The 16,736-nt window shown below is 38.6% G+C and overlaps 1 protein-coding gene across 1 annotated transcript; it reads left to right on the top strand.

Annotated features, from left to right (window-relative positions):
• The first annotated feature begins 336 nt into the window (after positions 1 to 336).
• On the top strand, positions 337 to 10,510 carry LOC139142996 (uncharacterized). The gene is made up of 3 exons (XM_070713189.1): positions 337 to 568; positions 7,870 to 8,750; positions 10,267 to 10,510. Exons 1-3 carry the CDS (start codon positions 419 to 421, stop codon positions 10,508 to 10,510), a joined length of 1,275 nt encoding a protein of 424 aa, XP_070569290.1. The 5' UTR covers positions 337 to 418.
• The last annotated feature ends 6,226 nt before the right edge of the window (positions 10,511 to 16,736 follow it).

Raw genomic sequence — 16,736 nt, 5'->3', positions numbered from 1 at the left:
TGAAACCGTTCAACAGTGAACACGCAGATACAGCCGCAGGGGATGGGGTGCCTTGTAACCGTACGTGTTACGAAACGAGCGTTCGGTACGGCTTTTTTAGCGCACGCTAAATCCTATTGTTCTTGGTGGTAATTGCATAATAATACTCTTTATCAGTATTTTTCAATATTATGCAATTCTCTTTATCATATTGCACGGAACATGATGATTTTTCATACTGAGGGACATTAACGGTCAAGTCTTTAATGGAGGTTTTCACCCACAGAGTACCGATTTAAGGAAAGCATCGTCCACCATAACCCAAAGAAAATCCACCAAGTAAGGGTTATCACAGTTTGAATCGAACCACGCCACTCGACAGCGTCCCGTATTTTCCATACGTGACACAAGGTACAGAAAAAAAGTCAGCTTTTCCGTCATGAATAACAAAAAACACATCTTCCTCGGTCTCCTGTGTTTATCAACAGTGCACGTCTTACTGTATTCGCCAGACCGCATCACAAGGCATGGGTTTGGTAAGGCATTCAACTGGAGGAATGGATATGGCATAATCAGCATTACGCAGAAGGTAGGAAATAGCTGTGTTTTTATGGTTCAACGATAAAAGAAAAGGTCCTTTTAGACACTGTGCACGTCAGATTTGGTCATAAGTTGTAACACAAGCTCTCAAGGGCTTCTCAGGACATCCAACATGAACCAAACTTAAAAGCGCATCATTCTTTTCTCTTGTCCATTGTTTTGGTAAGGGCCATGATTCTACTTTTCCTATACTACTGGTAGTGACCGTTTCTATTGAAACGTTAAAAGAGGTAATGGGACAACCAAGATAGAAAAGCCACATTCAATTCCTTTGGAACTAGTAAAAGGACAGCTATAAAAGGTCGGTTTCAGAGAAGTTAAATAATGCCTTGTCACTGAAAATATATTTTCATACTTCAAGTATCATGAACAGACATACATTTCTAATAGAACGCGTACGTGTGGCACAGCGCACGACGCACGACATGGCCCGCGACTCCTAAAAATCTTATTTTCGACTGCCATTGGACGTTTCTTCGGGATTCAGGTGCTATATTGTGATTTTAGGTATCATGCTTTCAACAATGCTGAAAATTTCTGAATGTAGTTCTTCAGCTGGAGGTCTGGTACTAGTAGTTTTCTTTTTTTCATTGGAAGATATTCTTTCAACGCCCGGCCACTGTTCTAAACGTCACCAGCGTGAACGAACACTCAGTTGACTTGACGTAAACTGAAATATTGTGACCTTTACCTGGTGTAACATTTGTTTAAATGACATCATCCGATCACACAGAACTCCACCATTTTCCAGTGCCCGTTTTATGAGGACTTTTATCGCGTCATACGTGTTTTAATCTACTCGCCGACTTCCAAAAGGCTGTTGACCTGCGAGTAATATATTTTCTCCTTTTCATAGCATGACAACTTTCCCCACACAGACTTAGACGGGGTGGCTGTGACCAATCTGGCTTGAAATTGGTCATAGCCACCCCGTCTATCAAAATTCATGAGTTTACTTTTCTTGTTTATGTACATACTTATATCAGATGGAAATCTGAGGATTTGCGATTACATCAGGTTGACAACCCCCCACACAAGAGCAATGAATGTAAAAAGTGTGAAAGAGGCTCCCACCTAACTATCCAAAATGTTTTTGTGTCGAGTTTGTGTTTGATTCGTTTCAAAAATGTGTTCCTACATTCTTATCCGATTGTTTGTGATAACAAAAATGTTTGTTTCGCCTCGGATATTTGTAGGGAAGTTTGGATCAGTGTGTACGGTAATGTTTTGTTTGTGTGGGGAAAGCTTATGGCGAGACGCAGCCGGACCTATTGTGTTACAGAGTTGATAGAGTGGCCCTTTGACGCTTGCGTTTCGAAACCCGAGTGTGGTTTCTCATCAGTCGCAGTGCAGATTCTTTCCTTAGTTTGTGTTTGTGAAAAATTATTTTAATGCATTTTAGTGGTCTTGCTCTTCGAGTAGCGAGGCAAGTATATTAATGTTTGGGTCTCGTTGTGAGTCCGTTTGGTGATTCAGTTTGTTTGTTCTATGTTTCTTTACTTCAGTAAATTTGGTTTGAATAGTGTGTCTTTTAGAATTTTGCAGAGGTTTGAGAATTTTTAGGCAATAAGTACCACTGCGGGGTACGGATTTTATGTTTTCTGGATCAAGATACTTACAAGTATCATGATCGATGTGTTTGTTCTCGTACATTTTGTTTAATAGTTCGTGTACTTTGTTCACTGTTTGTTCTGTGTCGTCACTGGCTAGTTGTGTATAATACTTAGTGTTTCGTAATTGCCTTTCGCATTAGTGTACGTAATCTTTCGTGTTGACAAAGACAAAACCCGACCCTTGTCGAAGGGTTTTATGGTAATTTGTCTACTGTTTGCAAGCTGGTTTATCGCGATTCTTTGGGCACGCGACATGTTTTGTTTCCTTGTTTGAAAGGGTATCTCTGGAAGTGCGAGTTTAGCAGCTTCAGATAGCTTTCAGGTTTTTGTATTTTTTGCTGTTCGTGGAGTCCAATTTGGCTTTTCTTTGAATTGGTGTTGTTGCGGTTGTTCGTGTCTCATGATGTCTCCGGTGTTTGGCTTAATTGCTAATGAAACTTTTAATGTTAATTGTTTTCCAAGTCAACTATCCAAGCATTTTAAGAGGGGTGATCAAAAAGGCCAGAACAGCCAATTTTGACCAACCGGGTTCAAGAACCCGGGAAAGGTGTTTACGACATAAACATTACGAACAGTAGGATTAAGATAGGTATGAATAATCCAAACTGCCCAGTTCCTGTGTGGGGAAAAGTTGGAATGGTATACTTCAATGGAATGGCAACCTAGCCTATCTGCTGACTCTGACTTTCATTGTTGATCCACAAATTTAAAGCAATACATCATTTTCTGTATTTGATGACATCACCAATGGATTAGACTCTAATAGTTCTTCGAGCATTAAATCACATGATATACGGAAAGAGAAGTTCGGCCTTTATATCCTTACGTGTAACTTGAATTCTACTACACATTAACTTAACCACAATATCAACCATGAGTGCACAGAATCTATCATCCTGGGCCATTTCAATGTGAATATTATGGAAAATGACAAAAGTGACAAGTGGAAACGGTTTTTTTTTTTGTAAATTGATCACGTTCATACACAATTGATCAACCACCCGACAAGAGTTAAGAAGAATGTTGACTCTCTTGTCGACCATATCTTCGTTCCAAATCCCTGTACTTTAACAGTCTACTGTGCCCCATTACCATCTAAGCGATCATTGGCCTGTTTGTGTTACCCGTAGTTCTAGAAAACAGGTTGTCATACGTAAAGACCACTGTTCTAATATTACAAACGTTGAGACCCGAGTTCCGCGGCGATCGATTCTCGGTCCGCTGTTGTTTATCACGTTCGTCAATGATTTGCCGCTTCATTTGAATATTTCTCATTCCACAGCATTTTGCTGACGATACCACTCTCCATGTTTCTAGTAATATTGTCCTAAAATTGCGACAGCATGAACAAGATTTACGATCATTAATAAGTGGTGTGATGAAAACAGATTGAGTATAAATGGAGAGAAATCATAATTAATGTTAATTACACTGATCTGCACAAAAGCTGTGCCACGTTAGTTGCCGCTGCTGGGAATAACATTGACTAGGATTGCGTTCATGGTCAAAAATAAAACTATTCAGAGTCATGTTGCATCATAATCTGGATTGGTCTTATCACATGAATCACAGTTCCTCCACCTGTGTTGAGCGACTGTGATTGAATCCAAAGGTCAGTCTATCGAGAGTGAAGCGTTTTATGACCTCACGTTAAAAATATTGTACAACAGCTTCATTTTACCTTATCTTTGTTACTGTCCTAATGTTTGGGGCTCTACTTCCGCTGCCAATATAGATATTCTCGACTGTGTCCAAAAACGGTCAATTCGTTTAATATAGGAACTGACTCTTCTGTGCCAATAAAGAATCTTTATCCCCGATTACAACGATTGCTATTAATCATTACAGTAAAATTAATAGAGAAATCCTTGTTTCGAAAGCTACGAGAAAGATCGCACCGGAAAATATTAATGCGCTTTAACGAGAATCGTCTCACGAAGCTTAGGATATGCTGGTCAGTATCTTGTACAGATTCCCAGAGGGAGACCAGAGTTTTTTAGAATATCATTCCAAGCCAAGGTGCCAATGCAAAGAGCACTGTAGACAGTGTAAAACCTATGGAGTTATCGAGAGTAATAAACAAATAAAGATTAATTATAGAGTAGTATCAAGTTTTTGACTTACTTTATTATTGATATCAACATTGAGGTTTTCTACCCCAAAATGTTTTGTATATCTTTGCTTCGGGAGAAGGGAGGAGGGGGGGGGGTCAGTCCGTTTTCGAAAGTTGGAATTGGAGCCATGCCTGTTTTTAAGAGGTAGGTAAACCGACTTTTGATGTTCTCAAATAATAATCTATGGTTATGATGAAAGTGCCCAGTCCTTAGTGAGAGGAAGTGACTGGAGACTTTATAATACTATAGCGGACAAATTTTGATGATAGTGTTTACGCTAAAACGCATGTTTCAAAGAGTATAATATGTATTTATGTAAGTCAATAGCTTATACGCAGTCTGCTGCGAATGTGTTGATTCAGTGTAGAGATTACTACGTTTATCACCAGAAAGCTAGGAAAGAGTCAATAAGTTGTAGCCAATTTTTTTCAATGGCATTACTCGCCATATGAACGCATTGTTCAATTGAATGATACAATCCCCGTTTATGAAGCGAATCAAGGAGTATTACTTTTGGACTTTGAAACTATGTGTTAAGATGGCGTTGCACGTAACACAGTATGTTTTGCTCAGAATCGCCTTTAGCTGTAACTCAATTTCCATTACTTTATTAACCCAAGCTCCACATGTAATGACAGCTTTCCCCCAGACAGATCTGGACGTGGCCAGCTGTCGCTATCGCAGCCAAACAAAAAACTGGCCACTTCTATTAATATTCATAAGGTTACGTCATCTCTCAGCTATCAAACTGATAACACCTGAAAATTCACATATTTTGCCCTTACGATAAAGTGGTAACCCCCAACCGTTTAGCTGACAATGTTTTCTGAATAATGGACTTTCCTTTGCTTGGCAAATTAAATTCTATCGTGAGTTACAACCCACAAGGCATACGGTATGTCAGCAAAAGCTGTGACGATCAAATCTAGCGCAAATGAAACCGACCGCAATGGGTGCAGAGACAAATCCGAACTTTGCTCTTTTTAGCCACTCTTTCACAAGCATTTTGGATTTTGTCCACACTGCAATGACACTGCAAAATGACACAAGAAACCGCAAGCATCCAGATTTATTGTGGTTAGCAATTGCCAGCGGTACCTGCGCACTTAGATTTCAAGGATAAAGTAAAATAAGGGACTCCTATGCAATTACGATTGGAGTTGTGTTGTTTAATGTTTTGTGGTACGGCAGTATTTTTTATCCGTTCCTCCGTGACTAATTGTGTGTAGAATGTTCATGTTGTGCACTGTGTTGTATTTCGGATATTTGGTATTGGGTATTAGCCATGTCAAAACCAAGCCGGAAAGGTCATCTATATATGAGACACAACATAGTAGTCACTGAGCGAGTACACAATCGGACAATACCAAAACATTAAACCACACAACTCCTAACTATTTATTAATAGCCGATGCGTGGAGCCGCGTTCCCCCTTTTTACGATTTATAATATTTAATATCACAACCTTTGAGAATAAACAAATTACTTGGATGCAAAAAAGAAAGAAAGAAAGAAAGAAACATATCTAGGTGAAGGTAAGACTTTGCAAACATACGAACACCAACGACGAAGTGACAGTGTCTTAACACAAACCTCACAATATCGCAACATAGACATTCTAACAATTCTGTTGGATGAACACAGTGATTAAAATAAACCAAAAGACACAAAATCAAGCGACTGATGAAGGAACTGCTAAGGGCTCTGAAACGAAAGCGTCAAATGATCACAGTGTCTCAACATAAAAAACGATCTGGCGTCATAACACCGAATTGCCGACACACAACATGGTGCACAACATGGATATACTATACAAAATAGTCACTGACCGAGTACTAAAATCAGATAATACCTCAAAATATTGAACCACATAACTCGTAAAATTATTTAATAGCCGATGTGTGGAGCAGCGTTCCCTTAATTTACTTTATCAATAGCTTCTCCTTTAGAACCAGCTGTGAAGGAACAGGCCCTTGCGACTCAAACGAAACTTTTTGGTTGTGTAAATATATGTTTTTTTGTAGTTTAGTACTTATTTGTGGGTAAGAAGATGTCTAAATTAACACCTGATCAGTACATAGGCCAAGGGTCATGAGTCTTTCAATCCCTGCCGTTTAAGTATGAGAATATGTTTTAAAACAAAATTGTCGTTTATTTCTACATATACTGTAGTTTAAAAGGAAATGTCACATTTCATAAAGTTGTATCAAGTTTTGACTCAAATTAATGTTATTATTGATGCGAAATGACGGGTTTTCACTCCCAAAATGTACCTTTTCATCATTTGACTAAACTATTGCTACACCATACCAAACTTAAGCTTCTCGGCTGTTTGAAAATATATTCAGAAAAAATATATAGTCTAGTTCTTATGTAAGAATTATTGCTTTCAAAAAGTGTGTTACTAGCGCAACGCCGATTCAACTAACCAATTTTAAGTAGGAAGCAGTTAGCCGTAACGACAGAGGAGACTGTTGGTGACAAATAAATTCACCATAAAGTCATCCTGTCATCTACAACACGATTGGAACTAATTTGGGAAAATTGGATGAGAGTAATTTTGAGGAAAATGTAACGAAATCGAAATTTTTACAGCTGAAATTTTACAAAATGATAGAATAGTGTAAAATTTGAAATATTGTTCTCATCGAACAAAACAACGAAAGCACAATGATTATTGCATACCTCTTTCATCGGATTCATTTTCATGAAAAAAAGTTCATTTTTGTGCAAATGTACTAAAGAAACGGGACAAAATGCTTAAAATTTCTGTAATTGACGACTTTTGAGTCAGGGCACTTTTGAAATGCCCCTTACTTTTTCGTGAATTTAAGGCTTCATAAACATTAAATTGAGTCAGGGCACATTTTAAATGACCTTGACTGACTTAACTCTAAATCAGTCGAAAAGCTGCATTTTGTTCGAAGAAAAGTGACAAACTGAGATTATTACTTGTGTTTCCGTAATGAAGAAACTCCAGACAAGCTCATATATTTTCATTCAAATATGAATATTGTTCAAATGTTTTGAACAATATTGCATTAGATACTATCATGCACTGATTCTTACTCATAACATTTCAACAGCATTGTAAATTTTGAATAAAATTTTAAAGATGGTAAGCAAATATGGTGTAATATGAGACAAATTTCTAAAATTCTTGAGAAATTGCGCCAATCCAACTATCCCAATTTAGTTCCAATCGTGTTCTACGCTTAATCTCTCCTGTAAACCACTGTCATCTCCACTGTGACATTCGTTCTTCTCCTTATATATAAGAAATATATAAAAGGCTGTACATAAAAAAAGGCTAAGGAACGGGTGTTACTGTGAGAGAGAGAGAGAGAGAGAGAGAGAGAGAGAGAGAGAGAGAGAGAGAGAGAGAGAGAGAGAGAGAGAGAGAGAGAGAGAGAGAGAGAGAACGCTTGAATTTCAAGCAACGACTGATATTCGCTTGAGGGTACAATGTCCTAAAGCAAAGGATGATATACTGGTACTTTAAAGCAGTACGTCGGGTTAACTTATTTCTATTTTTAAATCTGAATTATTCATTTCTGTTTCAGAATCCGAATTCAACGAGTACAAGTCAGCCCGCGTCCTTGCTAAGTACCCACAATGCTACTGAGCATAATCCATTAGCGGACGACGTCTTGGCGACAACCATGCTCGCAACAACGGCATTGGATTCCACATCAAGGCGGACGTCGTATTCAGCTCAAACTGCTTTTAATACAATGAAAACAACAAAATCTATAAAATATGAGCCACAAAGAAATTACTCGTACATCCTGTCGCGTAAATTACGCCAGGCAATGCAAGATCGTTTCCTATTTCCAGTAGTACTTTTTGGAGGTGGGCCAAACTTCCAATTCAGACAGCTTAAAACGTCTATTGAGTTTGCAGTTTTCACAAACAGAAGTATAGTTATATCAGACTTCAGACACCATCGCAACAAATATAACGTCAGCAGTGTTCACTTTGAGGAAACCTTTAATGTCAGTGTATTAAACCAATTGTTGCCAACTGTTAACGTAAAACAGTTCAGAGAGAAATGCGGTGCACGCGGTAATACCGTGTTGACATTTTATAACCCGCGGAGATCTGTTTCAAAGAGAATCGCACATGCTTATCGTATAAGCAGAAGATGGCTAAGTAAGAGGGCGAATGTTAGCATACCCGATGAAATGATCGTCAGTTTTCCAAAATCGATGGCAGAATCGTGGCGCAAGTTCGATAAAACTGCCGATGACCGCTGCGTAGTCATGGTGTCGCCTTTAGGTTTTGAAGCAGTGCAACTTCCAAACAAGGCTGCGATATCGGACGCCATCGACAGGTACTTAGTGAGGACATCGTTCTTGCAGAAAGCAGTTGAAGATGTGCTACCTAAGCTGTGTGATGGGAAACCAATACTAGGTTTCCATTGGAGGAACAAGACTGGCGAACGGTGAGTACATCAAGAGATACGTCGGATAGGGGAGTGGACATGCACTCTCCATTCCACATGGTATGCAAATATACGGGAATTACGCATGGACTTAGAGTGCTGACCTGTAATGAGCTTGCTTCATCATCTGAGGTGTCCGCATATTCGTCGCTTTTGCTTATAATACATGGGGAGTATATTTCTGCACGATAGAGGGTCGTCTTATACGCGGTAACAGTACAGTTACACCTGGGACATTTAGTCCCTGGATATATGCCCTCTACCATTTGCCACCCGGCTATTTACTACCAGACACTTACCACTCGGACAGTTACCACACAATACATTTACCACCTGGACAATTACCCCCTCTCTTAAAAATTAAGCTTAAAGAATGTGTGATTCATTATCTTTATTTTCAAACAGTATCAACTTTGTTTTGACATGGCATAGACACTGTTTATGATTCAAACAGCCTTATGGAGGATATTTTATGATGATGGTGATGAAGGAATTAGTAAATATTTTATGAAACATCTAACACACATTCTACCGGCAAAACATGAAACTGAAGGTGTGTGTAATTTTCGATGCAACCCGGTTTTGACTAAAAAAGGGACAAAAATGGAAAAAGAGTCAAATATTATTGTTTAATGTTAGAGTCAAGGTTAGGTTTAAGGTAAGCCAATAAAATTATTCGTATAGAGACGTTGTTTCAGGCCGTTAACTCCATATAGTTGTTATTTTAATGTCATTTATAGTATTCACATATTATATAATGCATGGTTAGACATACAGTGTCAAGTTCAAGATTAACATTTCAATTGACAGCTGGAGATAACTTCGTATGGCGTAGTGGTTAGAGTGAGGTTCTTTAGTTCAGGCGGCCCAGGTTCGATTCCCGATAGGCATAGGGTAAAATGTAGGGTGTATAGTAGTAACACTTCTGGGTCAGCGTGAAGGGTAAGTCGCGTGGCACCCAATAAGAGACAGTCCTAGACAAGATGCACGCAGTAATCACGATTGTTCGGGAAAATTCTTGTTTTCCCATTTCCCATTTGACATCATTTTCGATAAAGCGATATTGTCGTTATAAATAGTATTAGGGGTAAATATCCGGTTGGTAAATGGTTGGTGTTAATTAGCAGGGGAGTAAGTGTCTCGTGGTGATTGTCCAGGGGATATTTGTCCAAGAACCTCATGCGCATGCTTAATGATATGCCCATGTCCTGGAGAGCGATGCTTTGATGTAAGGGTGTTCGGTAATACCTTTTATACAATAGCTTACTTAACACGCGTACACATGCCAAGGGACACAGTGATTTTTTACCCAGAAAGGACAGTGAGCACTTCATTTGTCATTTCTTAACAACTAAACAAAGACGTCAGATTAAAGTGCTACCATTCATGCTATCGATGTCAGTTCAGTCAACATCCCGGCTGTATAGCGTAAAATATCCCAGATTATTACATATTTAAAGTTGTAAATATTTTTTGTCATATAGTTAATATCTTTCAATGCTCTCATTTCTACCAGATGTCGCATCGGTATGTCACACACAAACGAACCCAGGTGTCGTAAGCTTTTGCAAATGCAGTGCAGAACCTTGGAAAGTCTGGCATTAAACATTTCATCGATAATGTCACAGGAGAATGCTGGTTGCATTTTTCTTGCCAGCGCGCCACGAGAACCTCGAGAGGTAAATAGACTTAGAGGATTGTATTATGTGCATTTCTATGCATGTGTGTCGTTTGGTGTTGATAGAGAGTTAAATAGGTAGGCAGACAGTCAAACAGACATACAGACAGAAAGAAAGACAGATAGACAGAGTGGTAGATAGACAGAGAGATATATATTTGATGTTCTATAGGTGAATTTTGCAATGTTACGGTTACAAATTACTCAAAAAAAACCCCTAAAAACAAAAACGATGGATTGAGGGATCAATGGATGAATGGATGGATGAATAGATAGATAGGTAGATAGATTTCAAAATACAGATGTGCTTTAGGGACAATGTATATATAATTATAAACAACAATGTATATATAATTTTCGATGAACTATGATGAACTATAATTTATATATATATATATATATATATATATATATATATATATATATATATATATATATATATACATATATGCATGCATGCATGCATGCATACATACATACATACATACATACATACATACATACATACATACATACATCATACATACATACATACAATCATGTTATTCATGACAGGCTGTTCTCTGTCGAAATAAGGCACGACGCTGTCTTCTGTTGTAACATATTGGCATGTTCAATAGATAATGTATATATAAATTAACAAAAAGTCATATTACACACTTCGCCCAACTTACATATAGTAGCTGTTCTCTTTCAGAATATTGTACGTCAGTTTGCCGTTCACAAATTGTCTAATATTATAATGATTGATGACGTAATCAGTCTACATAACCCTGACATTGACGCGTTTGCTGATGACGATTACTTCATATCTTTGATTGAGCAGGAAATTTGCGCAAGTAAGTCGAACGATTTGATTTGTAATTTTGAATATTAGTCTCGTCTATCGGGAAACTTATGAAACATTGGATAATGCGAGTCAAATATGCTGCAATGTTTTATGGAGAGATATGACATAACATGCAGAGTCTGTTGCAGAGTGGCGCTCTTAGGGCTTAATCAATTTCTTCCGGCGGGGGTGGGGTTGGGTTGCTTGAATTATATTGTGCGGGCATCAAAATGTGGTTAACCCGCTCCTGGGAAATAAATCGAAAACAAGCTGCCAAAACCCTTATGATTGGGTATCATAAAGGAATATAATACACACACAGACACACACAGACACACAGACACACAGACACAGACACACAGACACACAGACACACACAGACATACACACAGACACACACAGACATATATATACACATATATATATATATATATATATATATATATATATATATATATATATATATATATATCATATCAAATACATAGACCCAGTTACTTCAGGATCTATAGTATGACATCACACTATGGTAATACGGTTTACAGAATTTCCGTATACCCCTACTCCTGGCGTCAGAAGTAGGGGTATACGGTCGGAACTACTTTAATTAAACCAGTCAACGAACACCTGTTTTATCAGAAAAATTCTCACAGGAAAATGAAGCGGGTTGTGGAGCATTTGGAAATGCAATGGGCAAGAGCACCGAGAAGGAAATAAAATGAGCACACATTGACACAGTTTTTTGTTCGAATCATTCATATTTCAATGGCGCGAAAATGAGGACACGATCGTCTGCCCCTAAAAATTTTGGACAAAGCGAGCGATGTCGTCAACCGAGCGTTACGTTGCCATGTCGCAGAGCGAAATTGATGCATTCATAACCAACCAGCACAAATCGAACACCATCAAAACAACAAATAATGCAGTAAGCCAACTGATGAAGTTTCTAGCAGCGACGGAGGATGGTTTTGATGCCGAAATTTTCAATTTGTCACCTGAAACTTTGGATTTGTACCTGTCAAAGTTCTTCATTGGAGCGAGACAAAGCGATGGGACAGAATATGAACCGGACACTTTGACAACAACAACGGGGCATCGATAGGTATTTATCAGAGAACGGGTACAAATTTTCCGTATACCGGGATGCAGTCTTTGCGAAATCTCAGGAGACGATTCGAGCCAAAGGATCTGATCTGAAAGCAAAAGGTAAGGGAAACAAATCCAGTGCCAGCGAATCCCTGACGGACAATGAAATCCTGATGATGCGCGAAAAAGGGGTGCTCGGTAACCATTCACCAAAATCGCTAATGTTTACAGTGTGGTGGAATAATACCAAAACTTTTGAGATTTTGAGCATCAGATGAAAACAAGAAATTGCTGGGGAGATATTAAATTAAAAGTTACAGCTTCGGGTAGATAGGAAGTTGACCCGCTTCGGACAATATGCCATCAGTCGTCCGTATTCGCCCAAGATGTTCGCCGTTGACAACAAAGCCATATGTCCGATCGAAAGCTACAAGCTGCATCGTGACCATCGACCTGTTGAACGTTTTCGGACGACTCACGTTTTTATCTCGCCATCAATTACAAGCCTGGCAATATTTAGTATAGGCAGCAGCCAATAGGGAAGAACAAATTAGAAAATATCGTGCAGACAATAGCCGAGAGGGCAAGTATACCGTGACGTAAAACCAACTACAGCGCACGGTAAACAGTCATCCAAAAGCTCCTCGATTGTGGTAGCCGACCGACCAAAATCATGCTTTCTGGTCATCGAAATGTTCAATCAAACAATTCCTACGCCGTTAACTCCCTTCCCCAGCAAGAGCTCATGTCTGACATTTTGGCGGGCTTTGATAACGATCGGCAGTTGGCTTACCAACCGCAGAGCTGAACGCATTGTCGATCCCTCGTAACGCTCTGCCCCATGGTCCTGTGTCAGAAAATACGCCAACGCTCCCGACAAGTCACGTCTACCCAGCTAAATCCGGTTCAAATTCAAGTTCTGGGCAATGTGCTCTGGCAGCTGCAGCAGCGTGAATGTTTACAGGTGCTACGATAACGGGCTGTACCGTGAACGTTACAATAAATGTCGCTGGGTCGCCAGGGTTTCCGCAGCCACAACGAAGGCGAAGGGCAGTCATATATGATACTGACGATAGCTCACAGGAATGAACGTTGAATGACCAAGTTTAAATAAACATTTCACAATATTAATCCAGCTTGTTTAAAGACGTGTTTTTTCATTCATAATTGCAAAGCAGATTCATTTTTCTCTGTTTAGATAACCTTGAATCGTCGCATTGTTTTGTGTTACAACGATATTGGAGCGTTCGATTTTGACAAAAGCGGCCATTTGTTCGTATAATTTTCAGTTTGACAGCATAATTGTAAATTAATCGACAAGAACTCTAAAATGTACAGTTAAATAATGGCTTTATTGTTATTTCGATACCGAAGTAAAGGTCACGTTTTGCTGTAATTCTGAATGAGTAAGGCAAGTGGCAGTTTCAGAGTTCGATTGCACAAGAACAATTCATCAACGCACGATTTTGAACCGCGTGGTCATTTCAACATCGACAATATGAAATAGTATTTTTGACGTTTGCACTTTACCTTAAAATAAAAATGTTGAATATGACAACACTGTGTCATTGTCCTTTCATCAGTTCTCTATGATCAGCTGCCATATCCATTCAAAGAAAGCTATATCCATTCAAACTTAGTAAGCATTGTGATTTACTCGGTAGGATAAAACTGGCCGGCTAGGGCCGGTGCAATGTCCTGAACAAGCTGGGACCGCATAACTTCATCCGCCTCATTGACACAATAAAGTTCCGCATAATATTGTACCCTATAGCCAGTTTTTATTCAAAATAGAAAATTATTGGGTCTATGAATGTGATAAATATATAATCTCCCAGTATTCCTCACTCGTGTGATGTCATCGAAGACTCGGGTCCCCCCCACATAGCTGTATCCCTACAAGCCTCCGAGCCTACCGGCTTGGAGGGATACAGCTATGTTGGGGGCGGGGGGAACCCGAGTCTTCGATGACGTCACACGAGTGAGGAAAACAGGGAGATTATATATATATATATATATATATATATATATATATATATATATATATATATATATATATATATATATAAGTATACAGATGTCCTCGAGGGAGATTACAGTGCTCAATGCAAAAAGCACAGCGTTATAAATAAACAGATTACTTCAAGTACAAAGTAATGAAATCTATAACTTAAGTTTCATGCATCTTGCAATCCTCAGATAGAGTGAAAGGATTATTAGGTCGACACTCTTATATATATGATTAGGACGAACCATTCTACTTGTAAGTAGTGTTAAAATTCGATAAATAATATTTGTTTTGGTGGCGACATTTTGAAACCAACTCAGAGCGTTTGTTTAACAGTGTAGATTTGTCAGCATTGATAATGTTTAAAAAAAGCTGCAATTATCAATTATATATATATATATATATATATATATATATATATATATATATATATATATATATATATATATTAAACACCCTTATCAGTAAAATTGTTGGAATGTCAGTTATAGTAAAAGAGTTTTTACGAGGGTTAAATTGTAAATATAGTATTTTGAATGAACTGTGAATGCATTTTCACTCATACATACATACATACATACATACATACATACATACATACATACATACATACATACATACATACGTGAATGCATGCGTGCATGCACTCACATCCTTCCTTCCATTCATGCAAACTGCTTGAAAGCATGATATTCTATCAATCTAATATTACCTGCATATGTTTATTCTCACAGGAAGCAAAGTTTTTCTTGGGAATGGCTCGTCAAATTGGTCGATGTTTGTGCTCCGCGAGAGAAGAGCATTTCAAAGAGGAAAAACTTACGATGTCGTCACTGATTTTCCCGATTTATCAGAGAATGTTGAGTTGTACTTCTAGAATGAAACACGTGCACTGTTATCTTTACATAACCTTGAGACGGTATTATGGAGATACAATTGATGAAATGACTTCTCAAGATAAAATTGAACTCCACCCTTCCTATACTTTTGACAATTAAGACACCTTGCGTTTTATTTCCGAATATTTTATCTGCTAACACGTCATGTACATGTGTTCGAGTACCCGCTGTGAATAGTAAGTGAGAGCGCCACCTTTGTCATCTGAAGATATATCTCTCATCCTGTGAACAGAATGGACGGAAGACGCCACATATAGTCAACACAGCAGAACACGCTTCTTGAATCGTGAATGTGTTCAAAGTTTTCCTGCCTTTCTAGTTGCTGTGTGCTTGTTTTTAACAAGACTGACCGGTGCTATCGGCATTGTGTCTGTCTCTAGAGTAGGATCGATAGATGGGCGGATGGATAGTGAACTGATGTTTCCGTTAACTGTTTAAGCACGTGAATTCCTGCACGGTGGTTGCTGACAGTTGGTGACAACCTGGCTCAAAGTGTAAAAACGGGGTCTTATTCAAATACAGTTAATCTGATGAGTATAACAAGAAGTATAAAATTTTTAATTATTATTTTGTGTTTTTTGTCGGTTTCCCGAACTACATTCAGGATGTCACAGGCAGTGAAAAACAATATCCCTAATGCGCGGATGTGTACTAAGATGTAATGTACTTGCAACTTGGTCTCGATCATCGATAAAACAAATCGACACGTTTCCATCGTAGTTTTGAAGGGTTTTCGTAATATGTAAAACATTTACAGCGAAAAAGATATAGGTATGACATGTTCATATGGTTTCATATCCGGAGACTTCGTGTTTAAAATAAGAGTCGTCACAGCGACAGTACGCGGAAGTATACAGGACCTTGGTACTCGAGAGAGGGAATTCGGTTGTGCCTTTTAGTGTTTGGCTGAATTTTACATTGCGTCAATTCACTTTGTTGTGAATCGTGGTTACACTTATCCATGTGTTATATGTCCTAAATGTAGTCCTTGTAGAGGCAGAGAATTGTTTACAAATTATTGCGAAGAACTGAAAATAAAGGAGACGGCGAGGTTTTATTGTTTCTGCCCACAAATTTGTTACAAATTCACGGACGCATGATCAAATATTTTGAATCCAAAGCTGACCTTCACGACATCGATGCCCCATGTCCCGCATCGCGGCTGAGGGTTAGTCTTTTTAATCTATTTCATCGGCTCAAAATCGTAGAGATTACAACAAAGAAGGGCTTGGAAGAAAACTGCAGTGTGTACAGAATGCCTTATGTCGCTGCTCGCCCATCTCACTGCCCCTATATGAAAGGTCTTCACAAACATCGAACTACCTACATGTTACTGAAGGATGCAGTCAACAATTCAAAGCCGAAATTATTGCCTGATTTCATCAACCTTTGCCGAGGTCTCTATTCAGTACTACACCAACAACCAGTTGATAACCTCGATGGAAAACTCATGCTTAACAAGTTGACTGATTAAATTTGGTGACAC

This window comes from Ptychodera flava, chromosome 10 (assembly GCF_041260155.1).
Source record: "Ptychodera flava strain L36383 chromosome 10, AS_Pfla_20210202, whole genome shotgun sequence".
NCBI lineage: Eukaryota > Metazoa > Hemichordata > Enteropneusta > Ptychoderidae > Ptychodera > Ptychodera flava.
This window is presented reverse-complemented; position numbering and strand designations above follow the sequence as displayed.